This window comes from Triticum aestivum, chromosome 1D (genome assembly GCF_018294505.1).
Source record: "Triticum aestivum cultivar Chinese Spring chromosome 1D, IWGSC CS RefSeq v2.1, whole genome shotgun sequence".
In the NCBI taxonomy this organism is placed as follows: domain Eukaryota; kingdom Viridiplantae; phylum Streptophyta; class Magnoliopsida; order Poales; family Poaceae; genus Triticum; species Triticum aestivum.
Genome location: NC_057796.1, coordinates 202,007,826 through 202,022,023, shown reverse-complemented (window position 1 = coordinate 202,022,023; position 14,198 = coordinate 202,007,826). Strand labels below are relative to the sequence as shown.

The following is a 14,198-nucleotide window of genomic DNA, read 5'->3' as shown; positions in this document are numbered from 1 at the left end:
TGACTAGCTCATTGATCAAAGATGGTTATGTTTCCTAGCCATAGACATGAGTTGTCATTTGATTAACGGGATCACATCATTAGGAGAATGATGTGATTGACTTGACCCATTCCGTTAGCTTAGCACTCGATCGTTTAGTATGTTGCTATTGCTTTCTTCATGACTTATACATGTTCCTATGACTATGAGATTATGCAACTCCCGTTTACCGGAGGAACACTTTGTGTGCTACCAAACGTCACAACGTAACTGGGTGATTATAAAGGTGCTCTACAGGTGTCTCCGAAGGTACTTGTTGGGTTGGCGTATTTCGAGATTAGGATTTGTCACTCCGATTGTCGGAGAGGTATCTCTGGGCCCACTCGGTAATGCACATCACTATAAGCCTTGCAAGCGCGGGATGATGTATTACAGAACGAGTAAAGAGACTTGCCGGTAACAAGATTGAACTAGGTATTGAGATACCGACGATCGAATCTCGGACAAGTAACATACCGATGACAAAGGGAACAACGTATGTTGTTATGCGGTTTGACCGATAAAGATCTTCGTAGAATATGTGGGAGCCAATATGAGCATCCAGGTTCCGCTATTGGTTATTAACCGGAGACGTGTCTCGGTCATGTCTACATTGTTCTCGAACCCATAGGGTCCGCACGCTTAAAGTTCGATGACGGTTATATTATGAGTTTATGTGATTTGATGTACTGAAGGTAGTTCGGAGTCCCGGATGAGATCGGGGACATGACGAGGAGTCTCTAAATGGTCGAGACGTAAAGATCGATATATTGGACGACTATATTCGGACATCGGAAAGGTTCCGAGTGATTCGGGTATTTTTCGGAGTACCGGAGAGTTATGGGAATTCGCCGGGGAGTATATGGGCCTTATTGGGCTTTAGGAGAAAGAGAGAGGAGAGGCTACGCGCCCCCCAAGGCCTAGTCCGAATTGGACTAGGGGGAGGGGCTGCGCCCCCTCCTTCCTTCTCTTCTCTTTCCCCTTTCCTTGACTCCTACTCCTACTACTTGGAAGGGGGGGGGGGGAATCCTACTCCCGGTGGGAGTAGGACTCCTCCAAGGGCGCGCCATAGAGAGGGCCGGCCCTCCCCCTCCTCCACTCCTTTATATACGGGGGCAAGGGGGCACCCCAAGGACACAACAATTGATCGTTGAATCTCTTAGCCGTGTGCGGTGCCCCCTCCACCATAATCCACCTCGGTCATATCGTAGCGGTGCTTAGGCGAAGCCCTGCGTCGGTAGAACATCATCATCGTCACCACGCCATCGTGCTGACGGAACTCTCCCTCAAAGCTCGGCTGGATCGGAGTTCGAGGGACGTCATCGAGTTGAACGTGTGCTGAACTCGGAGGTGCCGTGCGTTCGGTACTTGATCGGTCGGATCGTGAAGACGTACGACTATATCAACCGCGCTGTGCTAACGCTTCCGCTTTCGGTCTACGAGGGTACGTGGACACACTCTCCCCTCTCGTTGCTATGCATCACCATGATCTTGCGTGTGCGTAGGAATTTTTTTGAAATTACTACGTTCCCCAACAGCTATACTCTTAGAATTGCATGTGTAGGTTGATTACTTGATTTGTGCTAAGTTGCTAAAATCTGCCAAGTCTTAAAATTGGGAAAAAGCTAGATCTTTATCTGGTCAAGTACTCTAATCACCCCCCCTCTAGACATACTTTCGATCCTACAATCGTCCCGCAACTAACTCATTAGTCACAATGCTTGCAAGGCTTATAGTGATGTGCATTACCGAGAGGGTCCAGAGATACCTCTCCGATACTTGGAGTGACAAATCCTAATCTCGATCTATGCCAACTCAACAAACACCATCGGATACTCCTGTAGAGCATCTTTATAATCACCTAGTTACGTTGTGATGTTTGATAGCACACTAAGTGTTTCTCCGGTATTCGGGAGTTGCATAATCTCATAGTCATAGGAACATGTATAAGTTATGAAGAAAGCAATAGCAACAAACTAAACGATCATCGTGCTAAGCTAACGGATGGGTCAAGTCAATCACATTATTCTCTAATGATGTGATCCCATTTATCAAATGACAACTCTTTGTCCATGGCTAGGAAACTTAACCATCTTTGATTAACGAGCTAGTCAAGTAGAGGCATACTAGTGACACTCTGTTTGTCTATGTATTCACACATGTACTAAGTTTCCGGTTAATACAATTCTAGCATGAATAATAAACATTTATCATCATATAAGGAAATATAAATAACAACTTTATTATTGCCTCTAGGGCATATTTCCTTCAGATTGTCCAAGATATATCTATCTAGTCTTCAAGAGGGATCCAACTCTAGTATTGTGGTTGTCTTGAGGAGTGCTCCTCTGATGAGGGACGGTGGTGCGGGGGTGTGGGAGTGAGTAGGCAATCTGACCTACACAGATCGAGGATGTCGGGCTTGCAGCCTAGGGAGGGCATTGTGCGGCGTCTGTTGAGGTCAAGGGCATGCGACCTCGGGTGTCGCAGCCCGAGGAAGGCAGCTCGACAGACCCTGGGAGGGCTCTCAAACCGCTGCCATCGACGGTGCCTTGTGGCAAACCCTGGGAAGGCCAGGGAAAACGCCACGGCGCACGGAGATCCAGCGGCTACATCTTCCCCCGGGGAGCGAGCAGTCAGCCTAGTTTCTTTTCTTTGGGGGTGGATTGGGTGTGTGTGTGTGTGGGGGGGGGGGGGGGGGGGGGGATAGAAGCCGTGAGCTTGAAATGACTGCCATTGGTATTGATATGATTTGTTATAAACACTAATTAATGAAGGACATTTATGAATATTTCTAATATCAAACGCTGTCCATATCAAAAATATCCTGGAGAGATTTCCGGAATAAATTCAGGAGATATTTCAAGCACGGTCTACAAGATATCTGATTCTCCTCTCTTTTTACAGTAGGAAAGATATGATAATTCGTTTGGTGCCGGTTTATGTGGTTTCCTTGTCCAGAGTGAGAGGGGGAGAAGTGCGCGGCCTTATTTTCGGGAGGAACCGGTTAAGATTGTGTACAGCACATGTAAAAAAAAAACATTGTGCGCAGCCGATCGGCTGTTTGGTCCACTGCTTTTACCTTCTGTATGTATGGAGGGTCCAAAGTGCTCTACTATTTGTGTGCGAGCCAATCAATGGCGCGCGTATGTCACCTAGGGTCCCACGACGACGTTCGTGATCAACTGACTAATCCGTTATTATATTTCTGTAGCATTTTGCTTCTTTTAAGGGCAAAGTCTGCGTGCTAGTCCGAGATGCCGAATCGCCGATGAAGTCTAGCACCACCTTCGCAGTAGAGATCCAGCAAGATGCCGTGGACGCCGCCGACAAGCCGGATGGCGGCGTGCCCCGGCCATCTCGGGTCCGCCATCTCGCTCTTCTCACCGCCACCTTCTGCGCACTGGTCTTCTACGCGCACTACGGCGTACCAGGCAGCATGGCGTCCGCCCTGTTTAAGCCGCCCGTCACCGTTTCATCCCTTCCCTCGCTGGCCAGCGTCACCATCGACCGAAACTCCGGACGGGCTGAGCAGCCGGTGATGCTGGCCGAGGAACATGCACCGCTCACTCCTCAGGCGACGGTGCTGGAGGCCAATCGGAGCACGGCTATGCCGGCGCCGACGCCGACGGACCGTTGCGACGGGCGGTACATCTACATGTACGACATGCCGCCGCGCTTCAACGACGACCTCATCCGAGACTGCGGCAAGGGCAGGCTCCACCCATGGTTGGACATGTGCCCGTACGTGGCCAACGACGGCATGGGCCAGCAGCTGGCCGACGACGGGGGCGTCTTCCCCGGCCGCGGCTGGTACTCCACCGACCAGTTCATGCTCGACCTCATCTTCCACGCGCGGATGAAGCGCTACGAGTGCCTGACCAAGGATGCCTCCCTCGCTGCCGCGGTCTTCGTCCCCTTCTACGCCGGCCTCGAATCCGGGAGGTACCTCTATAATTACAGCATCTCGACGCGAGACGCGCTCCAGCTCGACGCCATCGACTGGCTGGTGCGTCGCCCCGAGTGGCGGGCCATGGGGGGCCGTGACCACTTCTTGGTGGCTGGCCGGACCACGTGGGACTTCCGGCGGGAGGCCGACGTCGACGAGCTGTGGGGCACCAAGCTGCTCACGTACCCGGCCGTCGAGAACATGACGGCCTTCGTCCTGGAGACATCCCCGTTGACAGGGAGCAACTTCGCGGTGCCGTACCCGACGTACTTCCACCCTGAGGCCGCCGCCGATGTGCTCGCCTGGCAAGAGAGACTTCAGAAGGTGGGGCGGAGGTGGCTCTTCTCCTTCGCCGGCGCCCCACGGCCCGGCAGCAAGAAAACCGTCCGCGCGCAGATCATCAGGCAGTGCCGCGCGTCCAGCCTCTGCAACCTCTTCCACTGCGGCGGCGTCATCGGCGGCGGTGCGGCCGACTGCAACTCGCCTGCAGGCGTCATGCGCGTCTTCGAGACGTCGGACTTCTGCCTGGAGCCGCGCGGGGACACGGCGACGCGGCGGTCAACGTTCGACGCCATCCTCGCCGGCTGCATCCCGGTCTTCTTCCACCCCGGGTCGGCGTACACTCAGTACACGCTGCACTTTCCGAGGGACCACGGGAGGTACTCGGTGCTCATCCCGCACGCCGGCGTTGCCGCGGGGAACGTGAGCATCGAGGAGACCCTGAGGAAGATCCCGCCGGAGGAGGTGAGGAGGATGCGGGAGGAGGTTGTCCGGCTCATCCCGAGGGTGGTGTACGCGGACCCCAGGTCCCGGCGCGTGGGCTTCAGGGACGCATTCGATGTCGCGCTGGAGGCCGTCATCGGTCGGGTGGCGAAGCGGCGGCGGGGCGAGGCCGCCGGCCGGTAGCAGTGGCACTAGTCGCCATCGACGGTTCTGCACGCTATTGTGCCGTGCTGAATCGAGTCCAACAATTTCAGGATTACGTGCGCGAGTGGAACGACTTTTCCCTTTCTGGTTTCGTGCCTGGAGTTCCGGATCGGGTCGTAACCGTGTAATCAGCTAAAGCTTTGTTGAGCACAAGAAACTGCTAGGGAAATGATCGGCCGACCAGCCTCGTGCTTCGCCGGCAGGGACCACGGACGCCACGAGTCTCGCGGGGCCACGTACGTGGGCGGCTTCTTCAGATTTTTCTGTCCCCGCTCATTCTACAACTGTTCTTTTGAAATAGATTTCGCTTCGCTTTATGTATAAAGCAAAGATTATAAATACACAACCGAACAATATATGTGGTGAGAAAGCCTCAAACAAAGCAGGGCTCCAAGAAAATGGACAATAGGAAGACCTAAAAGCATTTCCAACATAGGCGCTAAATAAGCCGCGCGTCTGAAAAAACCGGATTTTTAGCGCGCGCGACCGAATCGACAGCTTCAGCAGACATGCAAAAATCGCGCGCGCGCTGCTCGCCAAACATAACGGCATTGCAGACGCAGAGCGCCCCCTGAGAGGCCTTGTGCGACTTCAGTGGTGGTGCAGCCAGGGCTTGCGGAGACCAGGCGGCCGTCAGGGTTGAGGTTGGACTTGACATCGTTGCAGCTTCAGCACGCTTCTTGGAAGGGGATGCAAAGCCTCGTGCGTCGTTCGTGATCTTCAGCTTGGCCAGGGATTCACCAGCGGGGCTTCAGGGAGCCTCCAAATCAGCCACTGATCAACAGCGGCCGCCTCAGGAAGGTTGTGAGATGCGTTGTGAAGGCCTTCAATCTTTCCGCAGTCTCGGTCGAGGACAGTATCACCCAGTTCTTGACACTCTTTAAGACCAGTGTCAACACCTGCTTAATCGATGTCCACACGGCGTTATTGAAAATTATAGAGTTCCTATATTTCCAGATACACCATAGAACAACAGCATTGACAGTGTTGAGAACAGAATGCTTTTTATTAGCAATCCAAAATTTAGCCACTGATTCAAAATCAGACCCAGTCTCTACCCTGAAATGACTAGCAATCAATGGCCAAATCTGTCTGGCCACTACACATTCAAAAAATAAGTGTGAGCACGTTTCAGCTTCAGAACAGAAAACACACTCAAGTGGTTTGAAGATCTGTCTTTTCCTAAGGTTATCTCTAGTCATCAGTTTGTTGTTAGCAAAAAGCCACAGAAATATGTGGATTTTAGGGGGTACTTTAAGGTTCCACACGGAGGGGACGAAAACTGGTTGAACCCCCCTGAAATTAGTCACATGATAGAGTGAGCTTGTGGAATAGACCCCTTTGTTTTCTAGTTGCCAAACAAGAGCATCAGTGTCATTACTGAGGGTCAAACTACTAGCAATCTCAACCAACTGATACCACTGTTCCATAAGTCTGTCATTGAAGTTTCTTCTAAAAGTGAGTTTCAGCTGAAAACCATCCCACACTTCTCTAACAGACTTGGTTTGTTCATTGCAGATGGAGTAGATAGGCCAGAATTGCACAGCTAAGGGGGAGGTACCAAACCAGGTATCCTACCAGAATCTAACTTTGTTCCTGACCTAATCTTCCATCTATAACCAAGTTTCAGAGCTTGAATTATGGTTTTTATCCCTTTCCAAAATCTAGATGCATTGGGTGATAGATTAGGGGCAAAGATATTTACTCTACCGGCCATATACTTGTGATCAATGATCAACTTCCAAGGCTTGCCTTCACCCGCATAATATCTCTTCACCCAAGAACCTAGCAGGCAGAGATTGACATCTTGAAGATTTGGGATATCCAAACCTCCAAATTCTTTCTTCATACATACCATCCTCCAGTTGGCTAGATGAAGTTTCCTATGTCCTTCAAAGTCATTCCATAAATAGTTGGCCATTTGGGAATTGATCATTTCAATAGCCCATTTAGGGAACTTGAAGAAGGACAGAAGGTAAATGGGGATACTGGCAAGACAAGCCTGGATCAAGATAAGTCTGCCTCTATATGAGAGGAGCTTACCTCTCCAGCCAGCAATCCTTTTCATGATCTTATCTATCAGAGGTTGGATGTCCTCTTTCCTAAGTTTGTAATGGTGTAAGGGAATACCAAGGTACTTGATAGGAAAACACCCCCCCCTTTATAGTCCAGGACAGAGAGGAAAGGTAAAAGTTCAGAATCTATCATGTTGATGGGAATGAGTTCACTCTTAGAGTAATTAATCCTCATTCCAGACACATGTTCAAAGCAAGTAAGAATAGTCTTAAGATTAGATGCATGATCAATGTCATTGTCCAAAAACAGCAGGGTATCATCAGCATATTGGAGGCAAATGATCCCTCTAGGGCACACCTCAGTGCACAGCCCAGCAATTAAATCTCCATTGGCTGCTTTGGACAGCATCTTAGTGAGGACATCTACTACTAGGTTAAAGAGGAGTGGGGAGATTGGGTCTCCTTGCCTGAGCCCTTTCCCAGCTAAAAAGAAGTCACTCTCTGTGTTGTTGATTTTAACTCCCACTGAACCATTATGGGTTATCTGGCGAATCCAGCTAATCCATTTACTGCCAAAGCCTCTCTTCCTAAACAGATCCAGTAGAAAGTTAAGGTCTACTTTGTCAAAGGCTTTTTCATAATCAAGCTTCAAAACCAAACCTTGTTTTTTCCCATAATGGACTGAGTGAACTACCTCATGAGCAGTAACCACACTCTCCAGGATATATCTGCCTTTGAGGAAGGCAGATTGGTTACTAGCTATTAATCTCTGGAGGATCCCAGTCAGCCTGTTAGTAAGAACTTCGATAAAAATCTTAAAGCTACAATTGATCAGGCTGATGGGCCTAAACTTTTTCATGGAAGTAGCATCAGGTTCCTTAGGGATTAGAGTAAGCATGGCAAAATTAAGTCTAGGAATGTCTAATTTTCCTTTATGGAAATCATTAAACATGTCTATCAAGTCTACTTTTATCACTTCCCAAAATTGCCGATAGAAGAAGAAAGGGGTCCCATCTGGTTCGGGGGCACCATCAGGGTATGAGTCAAAGACTGCTTTCTTAACCTCTTCCTCAGTGAAGGGTGCTTCTAGGGTCTCATTCTCAGCAGATGTGACAGCTCTTCTGCTGAGAAGAAATCAGGTTTAAGTGTAAAACCACTACTATTTTCTTTCTTGAGCAAGTCCTTATAGAAGTCCCCAGCCACATTAAGCATATCCTTAATGTCATGGACAGGCCCATCAGGGCCATCTAAAGAGTGAATGAGGGTTTTCCTCCTTCTCTGGTTAGCCACTGCATGAAAGTATGCAGTGTTCCTATCCCCTTCTTTAATATCTCTGTCCCTAGACCTCTGTTTGGCTTTTGTTTCTTCCTGAAGCCAGATTTTCTGAAGTTCGGTATGAATGAAATTCATTCTAGCAAACTCTTCTTCAGAAAGGTCAGAGGATTCAGCTTTAACATCTAAGGTATAAAATTCCTCTAACAATTTTTTTGTACCTTCTAAGGTTAGCTTCCTCATTGGAATTCCAACCTTTGGTAACTCTTCTAAGACTCCTAATTTTGATCTGCCAGTTTTCTAAGCTAGAGGCAGCCCTATTTGGCTCAGCCTAAATTTTATGGATCAGATCAGCAAAGTTAGCTCTAAGGAGCCACCAATTTTCCATTTTATATGCACCTTTCCTAGGTTGTGTATCTACCCCAGAGTCCCAGAGGAGTGGGGTATGGTCACTGCCACATCTAGGTAGAGATCTACACGTGGCTAAATGATAGAGGGCATCCATGTCAGTATTGCAGAAGAGCCTATCAATAGTAGACATGATGAGGTCAACTTGATTGTTGGCCCAAGTAAATTTCCTGCTAGAGAGTTTAATCTCCAACAACCCCCATATCTCAATCCAAGCATTGAAGTAAACTTGATTGCGCGCTGCTTTTTTCGAGCGTCCGCTACCGTGCGCGAGAAGCGAGCAACCGCCGCTGAACTCTCCGCCGCGCCCGCTTTCACCCCGCCGGCAACCTCCAGCGATGGACGGGCGCACCGACATCCCCCTAACCCCTCCATTCACGCGCGACCTCTCCGCCACCGCCGCCGCCACCGCAAACCCTAGCACGGGCTTGACCTCCTCCGCCGCCGCCGCCACCGCTGCGGCTCCGAACACCGGCATCGCGCGCGGGCTCTTCATGCCGCCCGGACGAGCGCGTAGGGTGGCTTCGTGCCGCCGCCCGCCGCGAAGCCACGGAGCTCCGCCTCCAAACGAACCATAGCGGTGATAAAGAAGAAGGTAGCACTACTGCAGGATGCTGCTAACGCGACACTACGATCAGAGACCCTTTCACGAAACAGTGTGTGATGCATTAATCACAAACGGGGATGTAAAAAACCCGTCAAAAAAGGTGCAAAACGTTTGCAATGGAGGATGCATCAAACACGGTTCAGATTTTAGTTGCGTGTGCGATCTAGGGCAAACGGTTCAGTCCAATGAATCGTTTGCGATGAGGCGGAACAAAAGAAACGGGCAGCCTGATGAAGGCGTGTGCGATGTACAGCATACGGTTCACTCGGATGAACTATTTGTGATTAGGCAACACAAAATAAACGGTCAGCCAGATCAAGGTGTGTGCGATGTACATCATACAGTTCACTTGGATGAACTGTTTCTGATTAGGCAACACAAAAGAAACGGTCAGCCAGATCAAGGTGTGTGTGATATACGACATGCGGTTCACCCGGATGAACTGTTTGCGTTGAGACAAGAGAACAGAAACAGTTCAATATAACAAATACCATAAATATTGCAAGGTTAAAATTCAAAGATTACAACGCCCAAATTCAAACATTGCCTGCTGCGTCATTTCTGAAAAGGGATCAGCCGCTGACAAGTCATGTATGGGTTTGACACAGTAACTTCCAATTGCTTTGCCATATGCTCTTCCAATACAAAGTTTGGCATTTTTGGAGGCACTTCCATTCCGCAGTACCAGCCGCCTCTGATAACCATACCATTGATCTTTCCTAATTAAATGGGTGTTCAACCTCAGTACCCTCAGCACCTTTGCTCTGGCAAGAAAGAACATGGCGAGTGTAATCTCCGGTGGGGTCCCTCGGTAGGAGTTCAAAGTAATATTTGAGAGATGCAGATCCAGGCATTCGATGTGATTGTCGTTATCAACATCTTCCACCGGGCCTAATATGCACTGCAAAAGAAGAGAACGTGTTAGTGCCTACATGCAGTTTTGAACACTGCTACACGCCCATTTGGTTTGCAGGATTTGTAAAATGCACCAACGTGCCATCTTCGATCTGTCATGATTAACATGGGCATTAATTTGATTACAATCTAGAAACATGTAGCCTTCTTCACAAGAGGTTGGATTGGATGAAAAATTCCCTAAGAAAACTAGTACAGATGAATCCAAAGGAGAAATGCTTATGGACGATTGTAACCATATGAATGAAGCAACCAATATGGGGTGGGGGTGTATGTCCTAAAATCCTCCAAAATTCCTTCAGAAATCGTAGTACATAGTCATTGTAAAATTGGGAAAAGGTGCAAAAAATTGAACTCCCTTATGGTTAATATTTAACAGGAAAGGACCATCACCTTGATATACAACAACTTCAGGCATGGAAAGCATCTCAGGCAACTGAAAACTTGGTCCAGGTTGGTGACGACAGATTCTAGTGCCAAGACCTTCACTGTGCCCAGAGTCTGGGTGAAGCTTCGCTGGATGACAGGCGAACATACATCTTCAAAACTAGAAATAACGTTCATATCAAGAAGGAGAGGTATATAAGGCGACTGTTGTACCTGAAAGTCGTAGTATTTGACAGACGAGTAACCCACCACTTTCAATTTTGGCGCAGAAATGACATTGATTCTTGTTGGACCTTGTTGATCAACTACAAGTAATCTCTCAAGTGAAGGTGTGTCCTGGATGACCATATTGTGTTCCACCTTTTGTGATCTCTCGTTGCAGCACCAGCAACACACATAAATAGTGCGGAGAGTCCTGGAGGTGATGTGCAAGGTACTCGACCAATTCATCATCTGAAGTCGAAGGAACTCGAGTGCAGTACAGCCGCGGAGCAGGCGCTCCATGTCATCCTCTGGGATGCGGACGGCGATGAGCTCGAGGTGCTTCAGTCGTGGTAGAAAAAGAGCGGGCGTGTCATTAAGGGGGGATGGCAGTTCATGAACTTGGCGAGGCACAGCGTGGGCGCGAAGCAGAGCGCGGACGTTGGCAGCAAGCTCATATGCCCATCATTATAACTTAGCTTCTCGAGCTGATCTATGGCGCGTGATCGGAACCACTCATCAAGCTTGCCTCATTCCCTACCATTGGAACGGAACTTGCCCGTGATAAGGCCTTTGATTGGGCCATGGTGACTGCCGAGGATCTGGGAGAACGCATCCAAGCTTTGGTGATAGCCATGGCAGATCTTGTGGGCGTGGAGGAGGTCGACAGGGGTGCAGAGCCATAGGGTGCGCCACCGCCGGGAAACAGCGGCTGTCCTCGCCCGATTTATGATTGGGAGGAGGGATATGATGACTATCAACATATCATCGAGGAGGTTGTTGATGAAGTCTAGGCCTGCTGGAGTCGCTTGTGGTTCTTTCTCGACCCGCCTCTGCTTGTTGGCAGCCTCGTTCTCCACCTCGTCGGCAGGGACGGGAACCTCTGTCTCCATATTCACGCCGTGCTCCGGTGCTTTAGCAGCCTCGGCGTCACCACTCCTTCCGATGGGGCGCTTCGGTGGCATCCTCGTACACTGACGGCTTTGAGGACTCAGAGCGGCGTCGAGGATGCGGGCGGAGAGAGGGAGGAATTGTGTGTGTGGTGAGGATGGGGGGGTGCGGCCGCTCGGCGGAGCCATTAATATAGACCAATGGGAGCGAGGCGGGCGGCGGTCCAAGGCTGTCTCGCTTCCCGGTGAGAACGACTGCTTAATCTCTAGTATGAATGAAATCTATGCTTAATTACTGAATTTTAGTTGCAAAAAAATAGATAGTGATATTGATTTTAGCTGCATATTTTGACAAATCGCAGTGTCTCTTGGCTTAGCGCCGAAGTCTGGCTTTAATTTGCATACCGTAATCTGAACCGTTTGCATTGAAGAGATGCACAGATCCTGCGTTGAACAGCTTGTATGCTTCCCGGTGAGCCTGCGCACCGGACTGCACTCGCACGCCTCCCGTTCAGTCAAGCTGCTGTCCACACGACACCTCCTATAGCCATTAAAACCAAGACACGTGGCATCACGTGAATGGTTAACCGAACGCACACGGTTTGAATGATACAAACGTTTGAGATATTAAAGTGGCAGTTTTTTTTCAAAATGCCTTTGTTGGCTGTCATTATTCAAGTGCGCCTTCTCTAAAAATGGACACGAAAAATACCACAGCATGTCGGGTGCCCTTCCATGATAGCATGCCAAGTTTCATGAATTTCAGACGAGTTTTGGATTTACTAGAATTTAAAAACCAGGCATCTCAATGTTTTGCCGGCAATCAACGGTGCCCTGGTGTTTGAAATTCATTCCCATTTCTTGCATGGGACCTAAGCATGCACCCAAGGACACAGATTTGATTTTTCAACCAATTTATATGCACTGGAGCATGCGCATGTAGTTCAAATTTGAATTATGCACATAAATGCATTGAAAACTCAGTTAATGCATAAAAATGTCCAAACGAACCCCGAAAAATCACAAAAATTCACACAACACTCCTGTTGTTCTATGTTGACACGAGAAAAAAACTTGAAAGCAATAAGAGGCAATGGATATCGTTTCGTCCCCAAAGGTGGGACGTTCCCTACCGAAAACCATCATGCTTGTTGTGAGAAGCTCCGGTTTGTGAGAAGCATATACCCAAACCTGCCCCAAATGGGACAAAATTTGTACCACGGCATGTTGATGCCGCTCCATGATAGCATGCCAAGTTTCATGAATTTCAGACGAGTTTTGGATTTACTAGAATTTAAAAACCAGGCATCTCAATGTTTTGCCGGCAATCAACGGTGCCCTGGTGTTTGAAATTCATTCCCATTTCTTGCATGGGACCTAAGCATGCACCCAAGGACACAGATTTGATTTTTCAACCAATTTATATGCACTGGAGCATGCGCATGTAGTTCAAATTTGAATTATGCACATAAATGCATTGAAAACTCAGTTAATGCATAAAAATGTCCAAACGAACCCTGAAAAATCACAAAAATTCACACAACACTCCTGTTGTTCTATGTTGACACGAGAAAAAAACTTGAAAGCAATAAGAGGCAATGGATATCGTTTCGTCCCCGAAGGTGGGACGTTCCCTACCGAAAACCATCATGCTTGTTGTGAGAAGCTCCGGTTTGTGAGAAGCATATACCCAAACCTGCCCCAAATGGGACAAAATTTGTACCACGGCATGTTGATGCCGCTCCATGATAGCATGCCAAGTTTCATGAATTTCAGACGAGTTTTGGATTTACTAGAATTTAAAAACCAGGCATCTCAATGTTTTGCCGGCAATCAACGGTGCCCTGGTGTTTGAAATTCATTCCCATTTCTTGCATGGGACCTAAGCATGCACCCAAGGACACAGATTTGATTTTTCAACCAATTTATATGCACTGGAGCATGCGCATGTAGTTCAAATTTGAATTATGCACATAAATGCATTGAAAACTCAGTTAATGCATAAAAATGTCCAAACGAACCCCGAAAAATCACAAAAATTCACACAACACTCCTGTTGTTCTATGTTGACACGAGAAAAAAACTTGAAAGCAATAAGAGGCAATGGATATCGTTTCGTCCCCAAAGGTGGGACGTTCCCTACCGAAAACCATCATGCTTGTTGTGAGAAGCTCCGGTTTGTGAGAAGCATATACCCAAACCTGCCCCAAATGGGACAAAATTTGTACCACGGCATGTTGATGCCGCTCCATGATAGCATGCCAAGTTTCATGAATTTCAGACGAGTTTTGGATTTACTAGAATTTAAAAACCAGGCATCTCAATGTTTTGCCGGCAATCAACGGTGCCTGGTGTTTGAAATTCATTCCCATTTCTTGCATGGGACCTAAGCATGCACCCAAGGACAAAGATTTGATTTTTCAACCAATTTATATGCACTGGAGCATGCGCATGTAGTTCAAATTTGAATTATGCACATAAATGCATTGAAAACTCAGTTAATGCATAAAAATGTCCAAACGAACCCCGAAAAATCACAAAAATTCACACAACACTCCTGTTGTTCTATGTTGACACGAGAAAAAAATTGAAAGCAATAAGAGGCAATG

The 14,198-nt window shown here is 48.3% G+C and overlaps 1 protein-coding gene across 1 annotated transcript; it reads left to right on the top strand.

Moving 5' to 3' along the window:
* The first annotated feature begins 3,179 nt into the window (after positions 1–3,179).
* On the top strand, positions 3,180–5,240 carry LOC123180967 (xyloglucan galactosyltransferase KATAMARI1 homolog). Its single transcript, XM_044593169.1, has one exon. It carries the CDS (start codon positions 3,290–3,292, stop codon positions 4,871–4,873), a length of 1,584 nt encoding a protein of 527 aa, XP_044449104.1. The 5' UTR covers positions 3,180–3,289; the 3' UTR covers positions 4,874–5,240.
* The last annotated feature ends 8,958 nt before the right edge of the window (positions 5,241–14,198 follow it).